This window comes from Solanum tuberosum, unplaced genomic scaffold, assembly GCF_000226075.1.
Source record: "Solanum tuberosum cultivar DM 1-3 516 R44 unplaced genomic scaffold, SolTub_3.0 scf00028, whole genome shotgun sequence".
Lineage (NCBI taxonomy): Eukaryota > Viridiplantae > Streptophyta > Magnoliopsida > Solanales > Solanaceae > Solanum > Solanum tuberosum.
Window position 1 is genome coordinate 2,693,047 of NW_006238954.1, and position 24,268 is coordinate 2,717,314.

General features: G+C 36.1%; 1 protein-coding gene and 1 pseudogene across 2 annotated transcripts; one reads left to right on the forward strand and one right to left on the reverse strand.

Annotated features, from left to right (window-relative positions):
• The first annotated feature begins 270 nt into the window (after window positions 1-270).
• LOC102597273 (outer envelope protein 64, mitochondrial) lies at window positions 271-15,475 on the forward strand. Of its 2 annotated transcripts, none has more exons than XM_015306320.1 (13): window positions 271-631; window positions 833-985; window positions 1,610-1,734; window positions 2,362-2,487; window positions 7,026-7,208; window positions 7,338-7,482; window positions 9,273-9,441; window positions 11,807-11,941; window positions 12,062-12,262; window positions 13,014-13,138; window positions 13,224-13,275; window positions 13,908-13,977; window positions 15,236-15,475. In XM_015306320.1, exons 1-13 carry the CDS (start codon window positions 402-404, stop codon window positions 15,262-15,264), a joined length of 1,743 nt encoding a protein of 580 aa, XP_015161806.1. In that variant the 5' UTR covers window positions 271-401; the 3' UTR covers window positions 15,265-15,475. The 2 variants fall into 2 exon arrangements, with proteins under 2 accessions (XP_015161806.1, XP_006341842.1); XM_006341780.2 differs by lacking the exon at window positions 15,236-15,475 and adding an exon at window positions 14,646-15,111 and having other exon boundaries at window positions 276-631.
• A 1,434-nt stretch (window positions 15,476-16,909) lies between these two features.
• Window positions 16,910-24,268, reverse strand: part of LOC102597598 (3-hydroxyisobutyryl-CoA hydrolase-like protein 1, mitochondrial) — a 31,705-nt pseudogene continuing 24,346 nt past the window's right edge.

The following is a 24,268-nucleotide window of genomic DNA, read 5'->3' on the forward strand; positions in this document are numbered from 1 at the left end:
ATGCCCTAACAAAGAAATAATATATTTATTTAAAAAAGACATTTTGACTCATTTAGTAACTATAAAAGCATTACTTGGCCAAAATATTGATTGCGCAAGAATATTCTTGAACTAAAATATTTACAACAAGAATATTTTTAACCTAAAACCAAATGACATTTTTGCATTTTTCTCTTAAAAGAAAATTCTGAAGGACTTTTTTTTTTTCTTTTTTTGCTTGTGGGAAAAGGAAGATTCGGCGCGTGGGGGAAACGTGCACAGGCACGTGGAAAGTTCTTTGGAGAAAACTCTTAAACCCCATTTCTATGTCCTCGGTGAAACCCAAAAATCAATACTAGCATTTCCCCCTGTTTCTTAAACCCTTTCAAAACCTTCAAATTTTGCCGACGAAGCTGCCGGTGATGACTAAACTCAATGTATCGAACCCCAAAGTCTGGGTTGTGATCGGCGTCGGATTCGCCGGAATATTGATCCTGGCTGAGGTTAATCGGCGACGATTGAAAGCTAGAAACTCAATCAAACAAGACTTTGGCGCTTTTATTGAACGAATAGAGTTGCTTCCGTTTCCTCAACCACCTCCTCCAGCTGCTCGACTTTCCCTTTCTGGTCTCTCATTTGCCATCAAAGACAAGTTAGTCATACTCCTCTGTTCAAGTTAAAGTTTGGCGAAAACACTTTTTCTTTTGTTATTTTGTGAGGGTTTTGGTTTTGGAAGGATTAGATCTTGTAAGAAAAATAAAATGTTTTGTGCTATTGGACTAATAACAGTTTTGCTGCATTTCTGGACGTGGAATTGATTCTAATTTCTTTTTCTCTACTTCCACTGTTATAGTATTGATGTGAAGGAATATGTGACGGGTTTTGGTAGTCCTGCCTGGAAACGGATGCATGAGGCGGCTACAAAGACAGCCATGGTTGTAACTGCTCTTCTGAAGAATGGTTCTACTTGTGTTGGGAAGACTATCATGGACGAATTTGGACTTGGGTATCTTTCGCTTTTTCTATCTTATGTCACATTAATTTTATATGAAATATTTGATTCTACACGGAACTTAAAATGTTGATTTTAATTATACACTACTTGAATAAACATTAAAGCAATCTTGAAAAGTAGTTTTATAGAGAAAGCATGACATCAAGTTTCAAATATTGAATAGTTTAATGCATTTGAATCCGTAGAAGTTGTGAAAGATGTGGCCTCAGGGATTTGGTTTAGTGATAAGAGCACGACAAGAACGTGTCAGTCAGGCACATGCACATTTGAATCCTGCCGCAACAGAAGCTTGGTAGTGGAGAAGGGCAGACCTATCATCCACTGAATATCTAATCGTGCGTCACTAGCTCTCGTGATTTCTTGATTATAAAAAGAAAGATTGTAAAGATGTATAGAAATGGAATGGTGCAGCGCATTCTAGGATTTCTTGAAATGGGAAGACTGGCAAAAAAGTTGGAACAGAAGTAGTACGTTTTTCAGATATATACATGGCTATCATCTGTTGCTACACTCTCTTTCCTCCCTCTGTGTTTCTTTTGGCTGAGGAAAACAGTTTGTGTTTGAAGCAATGCAATTTCAGTGAAGGGAATTGATGTCTCTGTTGGAATGTTTCAGGATTACTGGAGAGAATGTGCACTACGGTACTCCAACTAATCCAAAATTGCCATCTCATATTCCAGGTGGCTCATCCAGTGGTTCAGCTGTTGCTGTTGCAGCTGAACTTGTTGATTTTGCTTTAGGTATGGTTGTCAATTTAAATTGCAGTTACTGAAAATCGCTGATTCAAAGTTTCCTTTTCTTCCGTTTCCTGTGTCTGTTCAATTTAGCTATAATGGTTTAAAGTATGAAGATGATGAAGTTACTAGACTCACAAATATGTTTGAGTTGTTGAAGATATTTTCATGTTCTAGTCACCAAGAATGTTTGCGTGAGGCCTAGTAGTCAATGAAGTGAGAGAAGAACCATGAGGTCTCCAGTTCAAATCCAGGAAAAAAACACCCGGTGATCCTTTCCATCTGATATGCCTTGGTGGCAAAGTTATACCTAGTACCTGGTGGGTCATTGGTACCCTGTGGAATAGTCGAGGTGCGTCTAAGATAGTCCAGACACCACCCGTCTTAAAAAAGATATATTCCTGCTATAGTCTAGGCCTCCTCTTACCTTTGTCTTCCTCTTATGGATAGATTTAACATTGAGTTGTGTTTTCCTCATCTTATATATCTGCGAAGTATGAACATGATGGAATGAAAGATTTAATTTGTAAGTTGGCCGGCTTCTATTTAACTAATTGGAGTGGTATTAATTTGTAATAAAAATTCACTTTGGGTTCAGAATGCTAGATGGTTATAGAGTCTGATCTATTGCAGGTACCGATACGACTGGGTGCATTAGAGTCCCAGTAGCATTTTGTGGTGTCTTTGGGTTTAGGCCGTCACATGGGGCCGTATCAACTATTGGTGTTCTGCCTGTATCACAAAGTTTGGACAGTATTGGTATGTATCATTTTGTTTTCTCTAGACTATTACCACAGTATTTGCTTTGTGACAAATCATATATTTATATAAAAGAGAACCCTAGGCCCGCCTACATGGCGCCACCACAAGCAAGAATTTCCTTTTAAATTTATTTATTTCCAAAAAAACCCTTCTCCTTTCATGAAAAGACGTGACTTTTATGAAAAGTTGTGACTTTTATGAACAGTTGCGACTTTTATGAAGAGTTGCGACTTTTATGAAAAGTTGCGACTTTAATGAAAAGTTGTGACCTTTCCGAAGGGTTGCAACTTTTCCAAATAGTTGTAACATTTGTGATAAGACACAATAAACATTTGTTCATACTACCCTTTGTTGTCTATAAATAGAGGGATTTCCTTAATTTGTGTACTTTGCTCCTGTTGAGTGGCTCACTGACACCATTGCTTATGTTACATATGGTATGTATTTTTACAATCATTAATTAATTAATTAATGCTTATGTTATTAAGGATAAATGATAAGATTTAATAATTTTCATTTTCCTTTACATATATTATTAGTGTTTGTTACTACATAATCTTGTATGCAAGATAATATAGTGTTTTAGTTTTAATGCCCGATAGGGTTTTAAGTAATATTTTATAAATTCCATGACATTAAATTACCGCGCGAAGCGCGTGTAATTTTTACTAGTGCAAAATATATCTGGAGAGGTCAAATTCTATATCTGCAGCCTGTAAAGTAAACATTTAATCAAGAAGTAGAAAAAGTCTCCCAGGAGAAGACCTTAATTTCTTGTTGCGAACTGCACTACTAGAACCAGGATAGTAGAGAGTTCTTCACTTTTCCATATTAGAACAGCACCAGAAAAGGAGAAACTAAAGTTGAGAAGTTTGTTTAATGCTGAATGGGATAAAAAGGAACTTTTACTTATTTCCCTCTTTACCATTTGAGGCCCCGATCCAACTCCAATTTTTGATACTTTTCATGACCATGAAACTAATTGACAGGCCAACCTACAACCCCAATGTCTGATACTTTTCACGACCATACTAATTGACACATCAACCTATTGGTGGAATGTCTTGATTTAGAGGGTTTTTGGATTGGCTTTTCAAAAATACCTAAAAGCTATAAGTTAGAAATACCCAACTTTTGGGTTTTAACTTATTTTTGTACTTTTCTGGCCTAAAAGTAAGTGCTTAAAAACACTTTCTATTTTTGCCAAACACTACAAGAAAGAGAAAAAGAACTTAGCCAAAAACACTTAAAATAAGTCAATCCAAACACTCAATTAGTAGGTAACTATGTGAGTACAAGGGAACTATCAACTACTTAATTAGTATTAGACAAGCAATTAACTGGCGCAATGTAAAATTAGGTAGCTTCCTCAGGAATAAAATATATTGTGATAAAAAGGAAATAAGATTTTTTTTTTTATAAATACACAAGGGTTTGGAAACATTTCTATCACCAGAGCATTAAGATGTTGAGTTTTGTCTCTAAATTTCTCTTTTTGAACAGGTATAAAATATGGCTCTAGATTTCTTTACTTTCTGGCATAAAAAGGTTTGATCTAATCTTCTTCCAAAACATGGGAATCCCTATATGGTGGGTGATTTGGAAGGTAAGAAATGCCCAAGTGTTTTGAAGGCGACATTGTAGTTAAGCTTAAACTCAACAATATATCCCTGCTTAGTTTTTGATACAACATTGGCACGCCAAATTTCTTAGAGTCAAATGCCATGATTGGATTTTTTAGTTCTCTCACTCTTTTTGAAGTCCTTTCTTTCTCTTGGATGTACCTGAAACATAAGAACCGCTAGTTTCTGGATATTTGGGACACTATTTGAGGGATGAAATGAGACTTGTCTTTGAGGAACCAATCCATTCTAACCTCAGATTGATGAAGAACTGTATGCAAATTAGGACAAGTTTGAGAGGCAAGGCAGTTTCTTAGACATGTAAATTATCATAGGGTGAGGGGAAATTTTCATCATTTGTGCCTCATCATTGGTCCATTTCACACCTCGACTATCTCTTTCCTCCAACTTTAGTTGTTCGGCTAAGTGTGCATTATAAGTGCTTAATGAAGCAGGGTGTGCAAAAAAAGATGCATGCTCAAAGGGGCGGACTGGGCAGCAATTAATATAATGATAAGCTTCAAAATTCAAAACAAGTTCTCTATGATTTCTGAAGAGGAGCATACCTATTTACAAAGACCCTTCGATGAGGAGGAGATTCCGGACAACATCAAATTATGTGCCAAGGAGAAAGCCCCAGACCCAGATGGCTCTCCAATGATTTTTTTTTTCCCACACTTTCTGGGATGAAGTATAATAGGGACTTTGGCATATTTCACTCTAATCAGAATTTGAGAAGTGTTTTAATGCAACCTTTATTGTATTAATACCTAAACAGTTTGGAGCCTCAGATCTTAAAGATTACAGACCAATTAGTCTGGTTGGAGGATTGTACAAGATCATGGCTAAGTTACTTGCTGAAAAGCTAAAGAAGGTGGTGGATAAATTGGTAAATAAAAATCAGATGACTTTGATAAAGGGAAGACGGATTATGGATGTTGCCCTAATTGCTAGTGAGTGTATACTTAGACTCAAGGATGAAAGATGTGAATGCAGGATTAATTTTGTAAACTAGACATTCAGAAAGCCTATGACCATGTTAACTGGTCTTTCTTACTCAACACTATGAGATAGACCAAATGGTTGAAGTGGATAGAGGCATGTATGAAGACAGTTAGATTCTTTGTCCTTGTCAATGGAGAGCTAGTAGGTTTCTTCAATGCCGAAAGAGGATTGAGACAAGGAAACCCTCTCTCCGCCTTTTTGTTTATATTGGCATTGGAAGATTTTAATAGCTTGATGAGAATAGCCACAGAGAACAATGGCTAAGGGGCTTTCAAATAGGAGCCAGAAATGGGGGTGGAAAAGAGATCAGTCATCTGTTGTATGCAGATGATATCCTAGTTAGGCAAAAAGTAGATTGATCCCTATCAAAGAAATTCCTCGGATTCAGATATTGATAAGTATACTTGGTTGTAGAGTAGAGGGACTACCTACCACTTATGGGAATGCTACTAGGTAGTAGGCACAACTTTAGAAATATGGGATGGAATCATGGAAAAGACAAAAAAGAAGTTAGCAAGATGGAAAACTCAATACCTCTCACGGGGAGGTAGAACCATATTGATAAAATCAATATTAGACTCACTTCCCACCTATGTAATGTCTCCACTTCCTATTCCCTCTAAGGTGGTGAAAATATTAGATAAACTCATAAGAAACTTCCTCTGGAAAAGAGGCAAAGAAGAAAAGAGCTATCATCTAGTGAATGGAATACAGTAATGCTAAGCAAAGGAAAGGGAGGCTTGGGAATCCAAAATTTGAGAGTGCAGAATTAAAGTCTCCGAATGAATCAGTGAGGAGAAGACCCTTTGGAGGGAAGTGATATTGGCAAAATATGGTGAACTTAGTCCTTGGGTCTTAGGACAGCTTCAATGCCATGTGTTGGGGAGTGTGGAGATACATCAGAGCCATGTAGACTCACCAGAAGAAGAACTAACTCTGAAGGTGGGGAGCCATGTAGACTCACCGGAAGAGTACCTTTCATATCATCCATTAAAACGAATTGAGAATGGACAATTGTGTACTAAACTATAGGTATTTCATTTGTTAATAAGAAAAAGCACCTAACTAATCAAAGATACTGATATGTTCCACGACTTGTTAATACAAGAAGGAACTTCTGTAAAAGCAATGGGAAGAGTTACTCTGATACCCATGAGTGATGCCTATTTGGGTAGAGTCATAACTTATAATTGCCCTGGCTAACTCAAGAGAAGCTGCAAAGAAGAGGCTTTGAAATAGCTTCTTGGTGTTCACTGTGTAATGAGACAAATGGGACTAATAGCCATCTATTCTCCATTGCAAAGTCACTGCTCAATTATGGGCCATTTTTCTAAGCAGAACACATACAAACTGGACAATGCCAGAACACACTGCAGACCTTCTTAATTGCTGGGTGAGAAGAGGGGGGAGTAAGAGCCAGAAGAAATGGTGGAACATGATACCCTCTTGTATATGGTGGACTATTTGGAGTGAAAGAAACAAGAGGTGTATGGAAAATACTGCAGAATCAGTGCAAAAGATCAAATGGCATTGTATGAAGACTTTCTTTTTTTGGTGTAAAGAGGAGGGTATAGAAGAGGCTGGACAGATTTTAAATTCTCTCTTCTTTATAAGTTTAGTAGCAGCTTTCTTGAGTTGGTCTTTTTTGGGTCACTAATGTAAATCTTTGTGATGGTTGCCAGCATACCCTCATTGCTGAGGAACCCAACTTTACCTTTATCAAAACAAATTGCCCTGGCTATATTTATTGATGGTAGAGATTAAAAAAATTTGCTTTTGAATTTTGATTAATTGAAATTTAAGATGGTCAATATTGTAAATATACAGACCGTCTCTTTGGGCTTTTAGGTATTCCTGCTAGGCATTAAATCAGTTGTCTATTCTTTATGGTGGCAATCCCTTTTACAGGATGGTTAGCTCGTGATCCATCTGTGCTGCATCGAGTTGGACATGTGTTGCTTCAGATACCATCAATTGAACCTAAGAGGACAAGATGCTTTGTTATAGCCGATGATCTTTTTCAGCTCTGTAACGTACCAAAACAGAAGACAGTGTATGTTGTCACCAAAGTAATAGAAAAATTATCTGGATGTAAGTTGCAGTTTACTTTTTCTTTTTCCTCCTAATATATATCATAATTTTTTGATGCACTCATTTGGTTGCCAGATGCTGGCACTCTCTATTTCTTTGCATCACTTTTCATTTTTCTTGTTTGCACAGACCAGACACCCAAACATCTGAACCTTGGGCAGTATATTGCATCAAACGTACCCAGCTTAAAAGGTTTCATTGAACAATCAACCATCCAGCAGAATGGGATGTCTACTCTACGAGCTCTCTCTTCTGTGATGTTTCTTCTTCAAAGGTCATGCACATGCCATACTTTGAATATTGTACTAGGCTGATCTTCTTACTAGAAAGTGATATAACTTTTAAGCTACTTTTATTATGCTTTCCACTTTCACGTTTCTTGTTTGACAATGTGTCCTGCTATCGTTAGTAACTTAGTGGTTTATTATTTAGTATGGACCAGAATCAGTTAAAATGAAGTGGTATATGTCAGAGAAGACAATAGACCTCTTGAGTGCTTGGAGTGGAGTAGTTGGTGGTGTTAACCAGAGGAAATGATGGCAAACCATCCTAGCATGCATTTGGTGACGGTCTGGAAGGAAAGCAATTTCACGACTTTTTGAGAATACAAGGAACTTCTCAGAGAGAATAAAATTAAATTGTATATTACTTTTTATTTTTTTGGAGTAAAGGATTCTGTAAATGATAGTGAATCCATACTGCAAAGCTATATAATCCCTGTAAGTTTTTGTTGATTAAGGGGAGTTTTATGCTTTGTTTCCTCTGGAGATTGTATTCTCTCTTTCTTTATCAGCACAAACTTTGTGCTGATGTTTTAATGAAATGAGACCATTCTCCAAAAAATAATAAATAGGAATTGGTTTCAAAGATTTGAGTCTCTTTAAAGGATTCTCTCTTCACAAGAATCTCTCTGCATTGATATCTCCAATCCCTATATGTAATCTCTTCCTACTCGTATTTCATTTGGCCATAGTTTAGTTATGGCCACCTGCATTGGGTTGGATGACCATCTTGTGAGAAAGGAGTGTTTGTTTATGTGAGGAATCTCAGATAGGAATCCAAAAACTATCGAGCTACTGTTTTTGCTGCTCTTCAAATACAGGTCAATATTGTTGACAAGATCATCTGCTTCTGTCTCACATCTCCGTACCCTCTTGGCTTCTACTTGTATGGAGACATTTTGTTTCTCGGAAGTTCTTCGTTTGTGTGTTTCTGGGGTGCTGAAAATCTCATCTAGCATTTAGTAAAATATTGATTTACATAGAAAACTAGAGAACTACTCTCGTTCTTGGTTCAAGACATAATCTCTAGTTTATTGACAACTTCAAATTTGGCATGTAGTAAAATATAAATTATCTGACACTCATGCATTACATGATGTCTAAACTCATTTATGGAGTATTTGACATTGGGACTAATGGAATTGGAAGCTGCATGGTTTCATTCTCTAAAACTCTTTTTTTGATCCTATCTAAATTGTTCTTCTGTTTAGCATGTTCATCCAGCGAGCTTAGTGGGATTTTCAGCTTTTCTCTGTTGAATATACCGAGAAGGCTTCTGTAGAGTTTATGTTCTATCACCAGAACAACTATGGGACATACCTAGTTGTGGCACTGATGTTTCGTTAATCTACTTCCACCTTGAGACATTCAACTGCTAACTGTCATTTTCATAGTTCTAAAGCATTCCATCGTTCACCACATTTGGTAAATTTGTCAAAACTGCAAATGATTTGGAAGTTAAGTAACAGTTGACTGGCTAGTTGATAGTTACACTGGCTGTATTTTGCCCTTCTGGTGGTAAAGCACTGACAGCCATGTGCAAGCTGATGCTGATTGTGGATGATAGCAGGTAGTGGTGGGTTTAATTGGATTTATTTTTGAATAAAGAGGGGATTACTACTCTTTACTTTGTTGCCTTTCCTGATTTATAGATACGCTCAACGACTACATATGTGCTATATCTGGTTTTTCCATCTTCTTCCTATCGTATGTTGTTCAAAATTCTGATTTAGTCGAGGCACTGATTTCCCTGTGATCATCTCTGATGCTTAGTTTTTCTCAGATATGAGTTTAACACAAATTATGAAGAATGGATGAAGTCTGTGAAACCGAGGTTGGGTTCTCAAGTCACCAATCACATTGCTGCAGCAGTTACCTTGGCTCCTGAGAACATCAAAGTTCTTTACAAAGTTAGGACCGAGATGCGAGTTGCTATGCAGAATCTTTTGAAGGTACATTTCGACAGCCTGAAGTAAAAAATGAAGTTCTCTTTTTCTGTTATGATTCCTTTTCTCCCCATTCTTCATCTTTCCTATCTTTTTTTTTGTTTTGGAAGGCTGGGGTGTTGGGATTACCACTCCATTTGTGGCAGCTACCATTAGCTTCTTCTCTTCTTCGTCAAAGCCACTTAATCAGGGGCGTATCTAGGAGGGGGTCACAGGGTCATGTGATCTCATGCTCTCCTCCTGAGATCATGTAGAGTAGTGTTATATTTTTTTAAAAATACTTAAATATAGATGTGTGAACCCACACTCGAAGTATCATATAATGCAATGATGCTTGGGTGCACTTCTCTAAGTGAGGATAGAAATTTAAATCTTTTATCTATCTCAGTCTTTTTTGTTCTAAAATTAGGTAACACCTCTTTAAGTGGTTATTGGTAGCACTTTTGGGGTTTTAATTAATATTTTTTCTTTCTTTTTTTGCCTTAACCTTTCAAAATTTTCAAGTTTGTCACATTGGAAATTCCTATTTTTAGCAATGCAATTTTTTTATATAATTAAACCAATGTGTATATTAAAACAATTAGTACTCAAATGATATAACATACAGTCAATGATCTCAATACCTTCTACACAAAATGTAACTATATGTATAAAATCACTATTTTTTTTTAATATAAGAATCAATTTTGGACCTATAATTTTAAATGTTTAACGGGTTCAAGTGATAAGAACATGAAGGTCAAACCAGTCAAATTTATATATTAAATCCATCTTTTCATAAATGCACCCATCCTTTAGAAATTATGCATATGCCTCTGCACTTAATATTTCACATAACTTTGATACAACTGTCAGGGGAACAGTTTTGAAAAGTTTACTATGTCATTTACCACTTCAAAAATGTCTGATGCAATATCTAGTCTTGCATCCCCTTTTTATGTAACAATGTTTGTTTTTCGGGTTGTCCTAAAATATTTGGCACACATATAATACACAAACAAATTAGGAGGCATTTGGTTGGCTGATTAAATTCATAATGCATATAGTATTGGTTGTGGTTCTTTTGTTATTGAAAATTAACAAAAGGTACGTAAGACTCGTGTTAGTTCGGTGTCCTTTTTTTGTCGAATCCCTCAAATTAAGGATAAGTATTGCAGGAATGAAGGGATCAATAATCCCCTCCATGTTAGTTGTTTCCTTTTTGCAATTCCCTATAATATGGTACCTTGCATTACAATACAAATGTATTATAGTTCCATTCTTGATCTCCGCGTTATTATATCTGCATATCAAATGACATATAAAAAGGACTTTTTAAAATAGTGAGATGGCATGCTAGCAGCATTCAGAAGATCAAGATGAAGAGTTTGAGTTTGCTGTATTTTTGGTGTAAACAGGATATGTTGGGGGAGGTAGTAAGTCTAGTGGACTTCATAGTACAATTGTTAAGTTCTTTTTTGGGTTTTTGGTTATCAGGATGCCCTTTGGGGTTGTAAATCCCACCTCATCAGTTTTTACTTGATGAGTTTTTTGGTGTGAATACAAAGTTACCTTATCAAAAAAAAAATATAAAAAAAATAGTGAGATGGCATGTTAAAGCTATACGGAGTCGTTTGGTTTGAATTCAAGTTATGACAGGATTAGTTATGATGAGATAAATTATAATGGGATAAATTATGATGGTAAGTTATGTTGAGAATATTTTTTATTGAGTGTTTGGTTTGTTGTATTCAAAATAATAGGTTTTGCATAAATTTTAAGAACAATTTATTTGTTTACAAAAGTACCCTTCGTGAATGTGAAAAGTGATGTATAGAAAAGGTTTTAAAGGATATTTTTGTCATTTACTTATTTTATCTCGGGATAACTTATCCCGGGATTACGATACTACCCAAGGGGAGGGATAACTTATCCCGGGATTACGATATTGCCCAAGGGGAGGAATAACTTATCCCGGTACTAATTATTAATCTCGGGATAAGTTATCCCGGACATGCCTACCAAACAACAAATTAAGTGGCACTACAATTTAATCCCATGACTATTTTGTGTAATCCTTCACACCAAACGACCCCTACAAGTATTGTTTTACCTCTCTAAGAAACTTCTACGCAAATTCTATTAATGATTTATATGTTATATTTGACTACTATCAGCTTATTATCTGATATAGATTCCTGATTCCTCTGCTTGACTGCATCACATAAAATAATTTATTTTTAAAAGTTGAATCTAAAAATACAATCTCAGTTCAGTCTGAAGTTGAATAAGGAGAACATGCCCATTCAGAGAATCTTTACATTGATTTTATTGTTTGTGGTATCCTTTCATGGAACTTGTGTCTCAAGGACTCATTTCGTTTTGTTTGAAGAACGATGGCATATTGGTTCTTCCGACGATTGCAGATCCTCCTTTAAAATTGAAGTCAAGGAAAGGTCTATCTGCTGAAGTTCATGATAGAGCATTTGCTTTATTGGGCATTGCCAGCATGTCAGGATGTTGTCAGGTAATTCCATGTTGCAGTATTCAAGCATCAAGTAGTACTTTGTCATCCTCATACTTTTGTTTTCTTTCCATATTTTAGTGATTTCACTGTGCACAATCTGTTCCTTGTTTTGAATGTCAGGCTGCCATTCCTTTTGGAGAACATGATAACTATCCTATCTCCCTGTCATTTATTGCATCTCACGGGACTGATAAGTTTCTACTTGACACTGTCTTGGATATGTACTCATCTATCCAAGATGAAGTAATCATACAATCCAGTGCATCTCCATTACCAGATACCAATGGTAGCATTGATGCATCTGAGCTTTTGAAAGAAAAGGTTTTATTCTCCACTTTTTTTTCTTTTAATATGCTAAAATCAATTGCTTAGTTTATTTGACATGATTATTTTGCAGATTTTTAAGTTGGGCATCAGACTATTCTGTTTCCTAATCTGAAAGTCTGCAAAGACCTGATAGTTAAATTCCCAGCTCCTTATTACAGCCTTTTAGCTGCAAGCCCCAAAGATTCAATATTATCTCTAATGAGGAGCAGTATGGGGCACTTGAAATTATTATTATTCAATATAGATGGCTGATTAAATATTTGGAATTTTCTTCCAATTTTTTCCACATTGTAATCATCCTTGCTTCTTGTTATTTTGCCTTCTTCAGGAAGGTGAGAAGCAAAATGCTCTCATTTTTTCTTCATATCTTTACCCAAACTTGTGCATTTCCACTATATCTCTCTTGCCTGGTCTCTCCTCCAAAAGAAGAGTGCTAATAAGACATAATTCAGTTTCTACTCAAAATGCTACTGGCACGCGGTTACCATAATTGTAGCAAATTTTGCAAGCATGGCTAACAGTCTATACTACAGATTTTTAAGTTCAGTCTTAAGTAACAGTATATGCAATTGTTTTATCTTTTTGATACTGTGTTTTAGGCTTCTTGAAATTTAACCAATGAGAAATGAAAGAATTTTGTGCCTGATAGTCATTCGTCTTCAATTTACCATCTTCTGGACGTTGTGGGATCTGTCATTAGTATGCTTTTCTAGTTTATCATGGTAATTTGATACATTCTATATAGGGAAATGCTGCATTTAAGGGCAAGCAGTGGAACAAAGCTGTAAGCTACTATACAGAAGCAATAAAATTGAATGACAACGCTACATATTATTCCAACCGGGCAGCTGCTTACTTAGAATTGGGATGGTATGATAATAAATTATGATACTAGTGCAACTTCTTCAATGTTTTCTGTTTGAATTCGTCTTTTACCGAGTGATTTAACTTGCAGCTTCCAACAAGCTGAAGAGGACTGTACTAAAGCAATTTCACTTGATAAAAAGGTATCAGGAGAAACTTGGAATTTTGCAACTAATATTAGTGAACTGTTTAACTTCTTTTTTTTGTTTTTGAATTGTACCCAATCTAATACTGTTTCGAAGTTTTATTTCAGGGTAATAGTATTCAAACACTTGTATTTGATGAAGGGTTTTTCACCCTATTACAGGGCTTTTAAGGGAAAATCTTTTAAAAAGTTAACCTTAAAGGAGTGTTAGTTTTGAAAAGAACTCTTTTTCCCTCTGTTTATATTTGCTGTCTGGCGTTTGTCCTGTGGATATTATGTAGTAATCTAAGCATAACATAAAATGCACCCAAAAGTTTATCAGAAAACATATGAATTTCTCAAGTACGTGTACAATTAAATGAGTGGTGGTAGAAACTCCTGTCAAGCAAATTTGTTTGAGTTGTGTAAGATATATGAATGTTGTACCATTTCTCTTGTTTGTTCAAGGTGACACATTGTACAATTTCTCTTGTGGTGTAGACTCATATTATTCTACCTTTTTCCTCTTGTAGCTTAGGTTCACTATTTGATGCATGAGAGTGCAGATGCCCATCTCCCATACATTCAATTTCCATTTTTATGATCCAAATATATTCTAACTGGGTTGGATTTTTTTATTTTTGTGTGCAGAATGTAAAGGCTTATATGAGAAGGGGAACTGCCAGGGAGTCCCTTCTCTTCTATAAAGAGGCTCTTCAAGGTAAGTTTGTGATGTTATGTGCCAGTCTGTCTGTAGCAAGGTGCATGTTTCCAGTTGTTTGCGCTCTCTCTGCGTGCAATTTTATGTTAAGTCCTTTTCAGCTATCTTTTCATGGTCTCATTTGCGTAGGACGAAAATTTTTAATTGCACAGAATTTCCCCATGACTAGCTTTCCAAAAACTAATGAAAAATATTTTATTTACAAAATTTGATTTAGTCATCTCATGTAAGTTTTAAAAGATCTGTAGTACGCCGCTCGAGGGGGGAGAGGGTCAGATTTCTGGGTTGGCTGCTATTTCATTATTCAGTGCCTTGTGTGTCACCGGGCAAATCTAAGTAGCAGTGTGCGTGATCAGGTGGGATCAAATTAGCAGTAGGTGCAATCTCAGCAATTGTTTTTGGCTCATGCTCATACATACATATGGATGAATCTGCGTTGAAAAAAAAACTATGTTTATGTAACCACTTTCTAGTTAATCCTAATAATTTTTGAGGAATATTATGTTGACTGTAAATTTTGTGACTTGCTTTCCATATTATCTTTTCATGTTAGCTGTGAACTATATTTATTAAAGTCAGGTTGGATGGTCCGTCCTGGCCAGAGATGGGCATCCAATTTCCTTTTAGTTAGTTCATTTATTAATTTACTGTGGATTTTGATATTGCAGATATTAGACATGCACTCGTTCTGGAACCACAGAATAAGTTTGCGAGTGTGTCTGAAAAGAGACTCAGAAAGCTAATTAGTTGATCACTTACTGCTAAGACTGATGATATTAAAAACCCAGAGGAAAATCAGCGGAGTAATAATGTATACGTTAAAAAGGCAGAGGATTTTTTAAAAAGAGATACAGATGAACCTTGTTGGGTTACTGGAAGCTTAAGCTTCTAACTAAAACTGTATGATTCCTTGTATTTGCTCATGGATATCTGTTTTTCTTCTTCTTTCTGGTCCAAGTCTCCACATGTAAGTAATTCATCCATTGGAGAAAAATAATCTGTTTTCGTTCCCATTTGACCTTTATCCAACAAGAAACATCGTACAACTATGAATATTGAAGATTGTGAGAATTGTATGATGTTGTGTGATGGAAAGCCATATTTTAGGATGTATGATATATGATATATTTTGTATGTTAACCTATCTATACTTGCACAAAATAGAAAGTTAACGGTCTAGAAGGCAATATGACATTTTATGCAACAACTTTACATCTCATTGTTGCTGACATGCTTCTTTCATCAACTCAATCGGCAGGAAAAAATATTAGACAAAATGTCTATTGAGTCATCGGGGCCATTCACTGCTCTATGAAGTGAGCTAAACAAAGACTTGATTGATGGAGAACAATAGGAATCACAAAAATCAAGAGAAAGCAAATAGCAATAAATCATTTAGTACAGCTCAAACATGGTTGTTAAGTCAAAACAAGTGACCTTTATGCATTTTAAGTGGCTTTTTAAAAATTCTCTTGCATAAGCCTTCAATCATACCCTTTTATCAATACTACTCTTACATATGTATATAATAATAATATCTGTGTATATTCATGTACTTCCCTCCTATATTCATTATTCAAATTCCCACCAGTTTATATCAATAGGCAATACATACATAGTGTTATAACATCATATATCAGGTTGTTATACATACACTATTATACAACTGTTATATAGTTTATACACATTCATGCTCTCCCCTTCCAATCGCCATACACTTCCATTTCAACACCTCGCTGACGAAGAAGCAGGAGAGATGCAGAATGCAGTGGTTGCTGATCATGGAGGAATGGGAGAAGATGGAAAGACAGGAAGTAAGCATGAACAAAGAAGAAAAATAGGGCTTCTTTTTTGTTTAGGGCTGTTAATAGATAGAATTAAAAAGGGTCGCAAATGCCCTTCAACTATGCCTTGCCCACAATAGTTTGATAAGCTCTTATTGTTACTTACTTAATAGTTTGGTCTAAAAATGTTTACGTAATTAGTCAAAATGTTTTCCTCCAAAGAAATTTTTTTTTTTTTTTAAAGAGAACACATTTTTTTCTTAATGATAATTTTTAAATTAGAAATCATCCTACCTCAATTCAGAAAAGATTATTTTCTATTTTATTAAAAATTATTTTATCATTGTTTAAATAAAAATTAATGATAGGTTACAATGATCTTATATATATGACCTATATTTTCAATTAAAAAGGTATATTGAGTTATTCTTATTTAAACGTTAATGAGATTTAAGAAGAAAAAAAAAGATTATTTCCTACTTATTTGTTGGTTGAAGTAATTTTAAGAGAAAGAAACAAGAATTGGATTCTTTAATAATAGTATTTTTATCAAGAATAAAATATGTTTAAGCAGATCAATATACTAATATATTTATAAGAAAAAGACCATTTTTGACCTATTAAATAACAAAAAGTACATTTTTGGACCAAACTATTGACATATGTGACATATTTAGACGGATAACAATTTTGTTCAATTTCACATAATTTAAGTACATTTTTTGTTCCTTTTTTAGTTCCCTTCTATGAACTTTGTTGAGAGTGGTTAGACAGTTAGTTAAATAACTGTTAGTTTGTTAGAGAAGTTAGTTACGAGATCTAGTTGATTAGTTATTTAACTGGTCATTAGTCAAGTAATTACTACAATTAACTAGCTAAAGTCTAAACTAGTTATGTATATAAGCACTAGTATGTAGTACTCTATGATTAAGATTATATAATATCAGAATATCTTCTCAATTACTTTCATTCTACCTTTCCTTTTGTCTTTCTTCATAACTGATCTGGCAGAATCTGCCTAATTCTACAAACTTGCTATGTCTCAATTGTTAATTTAGTAGATTTGTGTGGCTGTAATCTATTTTAGCTTCTTTGTTGGTAACATTCTCCACAAGTTATTTGGTCATGTAATTCATAAGGGCATGAGATAGTTTTCAAAATTAATGTACCGCTTGCTTATTTCTGCGAACGTTTAAGTAGCAATCAGATCTCTGTCCATGCTCAGAATTCAACAAGTTCATTGAGAAGTCTACATAACAATTCTCTCTTAATTTTATTCATCCAATAAAACCAGTAGCAAGAATAAGCACAGGCGAACTTTTCTTTTGGCAATGTGATCAGCCAAGAGAATAATACTTGATTGGAAAACTAGTGCTTTCCTATTGCAAATGGTTTCCGTTGCTGTATTGGTAGCTCCAAATCAGGTTCAATTGCTGTCAAGGGAGAAAAGTACTCGTCTACCATGTCATTCGTCACATGTTCCAAGCTTGGAGGATCCCACTGCATGTTTTACCAACAGTTCAGATAATTCTAAAACTGACAATTGGCATGCTCCAAGAACTGAACTACGATTAGTTCAAACAATTCAGGTATACAAGGCCAGATTTCTCGAGAAAATGGTATTAAGCAGCATTACTCCACAACACGGAGTTGCATTGAATCAAAATGAAATACACCCAATAGAGTTAATGCGCCGTTAAGCATGCATCATAGTCCTCGTTTTTGTGTCCATGCACTTTGTATGTGTCCCCCTCCCCACCCCTTCAATTGTAATAAACTATTGAAAGTGACAAGAGTGGTATGCTTTAGAGGTGCAAATTTTTCGTTGACTACCTACAATATTACTTCATGCCACTTGCTCCACATGAAAATATTATTCACTCTTGACTATTTGTGACTATGATGAAAGATCACACATGCCTCACCCACTACTTAATACTTCCATCATATGCCACTAACCTTTATCTCTAATCAACGATTTCAAGAAAATCATTCTCCACATAAATTGTTTCTATGAATATACATCATATCTAATGAAGTGTCAAAAGAAATGGTGTACCTTGGGGGAATGATCTTTATCCAACATCCGCGCTCGAACCCCCTATAAGAAGACACCCATGCAGTTATAAACGCAGAGAGTCACAGTTTCTACCAATTGAACCAGATTCAAGAAACATGATGTACCTCGCAGTAGTCACGAGTAATATGTCCAAAGAATGCTTGTAATGTCATTCGATACTCACGAATTATGCACTGGTCAAGAGTTTGATTTCTACCTTCACGTATCTGTAGGAAGCACAACCTTGTAGTGTCATCCAAGAATGAAGGGGGAACATGTTGCAGAGTTAAGTGTTCGAAAGGAACTTACTGATCGTAAGGAAACCTTCAAGCTCAACGGCGACACCTCTGTTAGTCTCTTCAGTGTTGAAATGCACCAGGCATCTGCTGTTTTGGCTGTTTCACTTTCCTAAATTCTTTAGGAATTAATGATCAGATGTATGCTAAAAAAATATTTAGAGAACAAGTGAAGAAATTTAGATCCTGTGCGTACTGCCAGGAAATAAAACTCCTGTCCTGTAGAAATTATTTTGAATAGTTTTGCTAGCTTGGGTGGCTGTGGTATTAAATTCAAAATTCCTAGAAAAATTTGTATGTATATATGCTTTCTGAAATATAGTTGTGCAGACAAGGATTGAGATGTGGATATCTGTTACGTACACTGACAAAAACTCTGTTTCTGGATCTCTGCTAGTTAGGTTCTCATCCTTTAAAATTGTTTGATTAAACACAAAAATGAAGATATTATTCATCAGAAACAGTTTCATATCTTTTCAAGAGATTTTGTAGGATGATGTCTTTGTTACAAAAACATAAGGTAAAGATTTCATTCTTACCAGAGAATCAATGATTTCCTCCACTGTCTCATTGCTGAAACATTTATTAAGTATTTCAATCCTACACAAAACAGATTAAAAGGATTAACACAAACATCAGATATAGGCAGGTTTTCAAGCAGAAACCACATAGAAGGACAACAGGTAAATAACCAAAAAGTTTTGAAAACTAAAGAAAAACCACAATTAGAAGACAGGAGAAAGCCTGAAGCTTGAACCAAAATCATCAGCCTGTACAATTCATACTACGCAAATCGCCCAACTTTTAAGCATCGGAACTTAAGGCAAGCAAGGTGTAAGGTTGGACAGCAGGTGAAACTGGGTGATGAAGCACTTCCAATTGTCATAGATGCAGAATAATGCTAACATACAATCAAGTCGCAATGAAGAGTGCTAAAGAAAGTAACTAATAATGCAAAACAATTTGTTTTTGAATAGTATTTCTTTTTTAAAGATTGCATAGGGTACTCTCCAATAAGTGTGTTTATGCATCCCAAAAAAGATGTAGCCATACGTAGTGAATGCCACAAATTGAAATTTATTATAAAAAGAAGCTAAAATTATTGCTAGAAGGCGAGAGAACAATTCAAAATAGTGTTAATGCACTAAGCAATATGAGAACTAGAAGCATGAAAAGTTCAGGGTCCATTGACTGATGCAGGTTAAATGGTTTCTACAACAAGAGGGAGGAAGGGATTGATTTTCTAAAGAAGCCTAGATACCTAAAGAAGCTTTACAAAACCCACCCCACTCCCCATCTGAATGGAAGCTCAAACGGTATGGATCTCTAATTTGAAACTGCTGCACAAGATGAGCAGTACCTTTGGAATACACTCATTTGATCCAGATGGACAACATCTTCAAATTTTGCAAGACAATTTCCAATGACAGAAGGATCATCCGTCATAAGCTTTCCGAGTTGTTCCTCGACTAAGGGAAGCCTCTGAGAGGATTGGAAAGGAGAAAGCAATATAGCCAGATACAGATTTATCAGGTAATCTTAGTAACTCTGCAGAAACTAGAGAAATTTAAGATTCAATGGAAGGAACTGACTTCGCTGAGAGAGTAGTGTGTAGCAAGACCACAGGACATCATTTCCGCTCCACTGAGCTTGTCTCCTGTTAGGGCCAGGTACTCTCCTGCAAAATGCAGTAATAGTCAGCTCCTTAGCAACTAATATTGCCTGTTGCGACAAATCCTGAAACAGGGTGAGCCACAGCACACACAGCAAAATGATCACATTGCATGGTATCATGTATATGAATTTCTTAGTAAAGAAATAATATTCATGATGTTATGGAGTATGTATCTGAATATCGTTATGTAGCGTTAATAAATCCAAAGAGGAATTGCTAGCTGCAGTTTCGTGTTTTAGATTTCCTTTCCTTCTGTTTCTTTAAAAGAGCCACCATCCAAAAGTGTTCCCTGCCTCAAGAGACTGGGTGATAACTGATGTTGGGTATATATACACTCTGTTAGCCATGTTTTTCCCACATTTGTACTTTGTTTTGAGGATAATCTAGCTTAATACTTGTTACTTTCACTCACTTACATGATTTAGAGCTTATGGAAGGTGTTTTGTGCATTGTAGGTGAAAAGATCACAAAATCAACCAAGTATGGAGCAAAAATGGACGAAACTTGCAAAGCCAAGCCCAAGGCAAAGTGCTGGAGCTCGCCTCGCGAGGTGGAAAGCGAATAGGGGTAAAAAATAATCCCCCGCTGAAGTTTACACCCTGCACAAGGCAAGGGAAAGGCGAGACAGAAAGTCTCACGATGTAAGAGGCGAAGTGGACTTCTTCACGATAATCCAGACCTGGCCAATTTTTGGCCTTCTCCTAGTCGGACTTGGTGGGTGTTGAAATCTGCCTCATGAGCCGTTAATTGATGTTGAGTTGGCATAATGACATGGCTGCTGATGTGTTTTCTGTTTTCAGAAGATAGATATTTTCTGTTTTAGTCTTTCAGTTGTGAGTTTCCTAGTCTTTAGGCATAATGACATGGCTGCTGATTATGTTTTTCAGTTACTGCATTATTTACTGCAGATTGTTAGGAGTTCCTTCAATTTAAACATTTCTTCTTTCAGCTTAATAAAATATCTCTTTTTCTTCTTCTGTCGTATGTTTTTCTTTAGCTGTTAACACCAACAAATTGGTATCAGATCCCTCTTCTTAAGGTACTTGTGAACGTAGTCTGAGTGAACCATCAACAAAGTCCCTACCTGTTGCCCTGAAAAGCCATCAGAACACATGGATTCAGAACACTCTTCTGGTTCTTATGCTATTTCTCCACCAGTGTTTGATGGAGAGAACTACCAGGTATGGGCTATCAAGATGCAAACTCACATGGAGGCATGTGATCTCTGGGAAGCAGTAGAGGAGGATTACGAAATTCCTGTTTTACCAAGCAATCCAACAATGGCTCAGATCAAACTTCACAAGGAAAGGAAGACAAGAAAATCCAAGGCGAAATCTTGCTTATATGCTGCACTTTCACCTACAATTTTTTCTAGAATCATGACGTTGGAATCGGCAAAAGCAATCTGGGATTTTCTAAAAGAAGAATACCAAGGATATGAGCGAATCAAAGGTATGAAAGTTATGAATCTCATTAGAGAATTTGAGATACAAAGAATGAGAGATTCTGAAACTGTCAAAGAATGCTCAGATAGGCTTCTTAGCATTGTGATCAAAGAAAGAATGTTGGGCAATAAGCTTCCTGATAGCAGAGTTATTGAGAAACTTCTTGTTACATTACCTGAGAAGTTTGAACCAACCATTGCTTCCTTAGAAAATACTAAGGATCTGTCAAAGATCACTTTGGCAGAATTACTAAATGCATTGCAGGCACAAGAGCAAAGAAGGTTAATGAGACAGGAAGGGTCGGTAGAAGGTGCAGTTCAGGCCAAGTTGCAAAACTATCCTGGAAACAAATACAAGAAAATCAAAGGGAAGAAGAATTATGCTAAAAATAATCAGGTTTCCGCTGGTAATGGAAGTAGCCACAATTCAGGCAGAAACAGAGGAGAAAAATTCCCTCCGTGTCAATATTGTGGAAGGAAGAATCATCCTCACTTCAAATGCTGGAGAAAGCTGAATATGAGATGTCGAAAATGTCAAAAACTTAGGCATGCTGAGATCATCTGCAAGGAAAAAGGACAGCAACAACAAGGAGAAGCTCAAGTTGCAAATCAACATGAGGAAGAACAACTATTTGTTGCATCATGTTTTGCATCTAGTATTTCAAGTGACAGTTGGCTTATTGATAGTGGTTGTACAAACCACATGACTAGTGATGAAAAGTCTTTCAAAGGCTTGATAGAACTACAACATCAAGAGTCAGGATTGGAAATGGAGAATACCTCCCTGCAAAAGGAAAGGGGACTGTGGCCATTGAGAGTTATACAGGTACAAAACTTGTTTCTGAAGTTTTGTTTGTTCCTGAACTTGATCAGAATTTATGAAGTGTTGGACAACTACTTGAAAATGGGTTCAAATTATTTTTTGAAGATAAGGCGTGTCTGATTAATGATCCAAGTGGTCAGGAACTATTTAGAATTAAAATGCAGGGTAAAAGCTTTTCTTTGAATCCAATGGAGGAAGAACAAATAGCTTTTCCAAGTCAGTCCAGTGTTGCAGAAACTTGGCACAAACGGTTGGGTCACTTCCACCACAGGGCGCTTTTGTATATGCAGAAAAAAGGGTTGGCAAAAGGTTTACCTCCACTTTAAGAGGAACTCCCAAGTTGCAAGGCATGTCAATTTGGTAAGTAGACAAGATTGCCATTCCCAAAATCAACTTGGAGAGCGACTCAAAAATTGCAGCTGATTCATACAGATCTTGGAGGCCCCCAAAGAACTCCATCATTGAAAGGAAGCAGGTATTACATAATATTTATTGATGATCTAACAAGGATGTGTTGGATATACTTCTTAAGATTCAAATCGGAGGTTGCTGAAGTTTTTTGGAAATACAAAGCCTTGGTAGAAAATCAAAGTGGCTGCAAACTACAAGTGCTCAGATCAGATAATGGGACTGAGTACACTTCAGATCAGTTCAAAAACTTTTGTGAAGTTGCTGGAATAGAGCATCAACTTACTACTCCATATATCCCCAGCAAAATGGAGTAAGTGAAAGGAAGAATAGGACCATCATGGAGATGTCAAGGTGTATGTTGCACGAGAAAGAGGTTCCCAAAAAGTTTTGGGCAGAAGCAGTATTTTGTTGAATAGGCTGCCTACAAAGGCAGTGAATGGTCAAACACCTTTTGAAGCTTGGCATGGGTACAAAACCTTTACTAAAGAATCTCAAGATTTTTGGTTGCTTATGTTTTTCTCTACATACCTCAGCCGAAAAGGGGATAAACTTGACAAGAAGGCAGAACCTGGAATTTTCATTGGCTGTAGCCTGCAGTCAAAAGCTTTCAGAATTTTCCAACCACAAACTGGAAAAATTTTGGTAAGCAGAGATGTGGAATTTGTAGAACAAAAGCAATGGGATTGGGATGGAGAAAAGCAAGAAAGAGAAGCTAATGAGTTGCACAATTTTGAGGAACGAGTAGATCATCCTCCCATTCGAGGAACCAGATCACTCTCAGATATCTATCAAAGATGCAATGTAGCCGTATTTGAACCTGCTGAATATGCAGAAGCTGAAAGAGACAAGAAATGGATAGTCGCAATGCAGGAGGAGCTAACCATGATCAAGAAAAATGACACATGGAAGCTAGGTAGAAAGGCCTCCAGACAGAAAGGTTATTGGTGTTAAATGGGTTTACAGAACTAAGCTAAATGCAGATGGTTCGGTGAACAAACATAAAGCTAGGATTGTGGTGAAGGGTTATGCTCAGATTTTTGGTGTAGATCTTTCTGAAACATTTGCACCAGTCGCAAGACTTGACACAATTAGGCTTCTTTTGGCAATTGCAGCACAAAAGGGTTGGAAAATCTATCAACTGGATATTAAATCAGCCTTTTTGAATGGTTTCTTGCAGGAAGAAATATATACTGAGCAGCCTGAAGGATTTGTTGCAGAAGGACAGGAAGACAAAGTCTACTTGCTGAAAAAGGCCCTCTATGGATTAAAACAAGCTCCAAGGGCTTGGTACAGTAGAATCAATGATCATCTTTCTGACTTAGGTTTTCAAAAAATCCCAAGTGAATTAACTCTTTACATAAAGCATGTTAACTCTGACATTATTATAATTTCTTTGTATGTTGATGATCTTTTAGTAAGAGGGAGTAATGTTGTGCTCATAGAAGAGTTGAAAAAGGAGATGATGAAAGTCTTTGAAATGACGGATCTCGGAGAGATGGCTTTCTTTCTTGGAATGGAGGTTAAACAAATCCAAGATCAAATATTCATTTGTCAGAAGAAGTATGCAAAAGAAATTCTGAGGAAATTTAGAATGGACGATTGCAAAAGTATGAGTACGCCTATGAATCAAAAGGAGAAGTTAATGAAGGACGATGGTGCTGAACGAGTACAAGAAGGAAGCTACAGAAGCTTGATAGGATGTTTGATGTATCTTACAGCAACAAGGCCAGATATATTGTATGATGTAAGTGTACTATCCTGATTCTTGAATTATCCTAGTGAATTGCATATGCAAGCTG

Bases quoted from the DNA above. Each gene is read 5' to 3' on its own strand.
- LOC102597273 (XM_006341780.2), top strand. From the start codon at position 402: ATGACTAAACTCAATGTATCGAACCCCAAAGTCTGGGTTGTGATCGGC. The intron at 7,209-7,337 runs GTAAGTTGCAGT...TTGTTTGCACAG, and splicing joins AATAGAAAAATTATCTGGAT to ACCAGACACCCAAACATCTG. The intron at 11,942-12,061 runs GTAATTCCATGT...TTTGAATGTCAG, and splicing joins GCATGTCAGGATGTTGTCAG to GCTGCCATTCCTTTTGGAGA.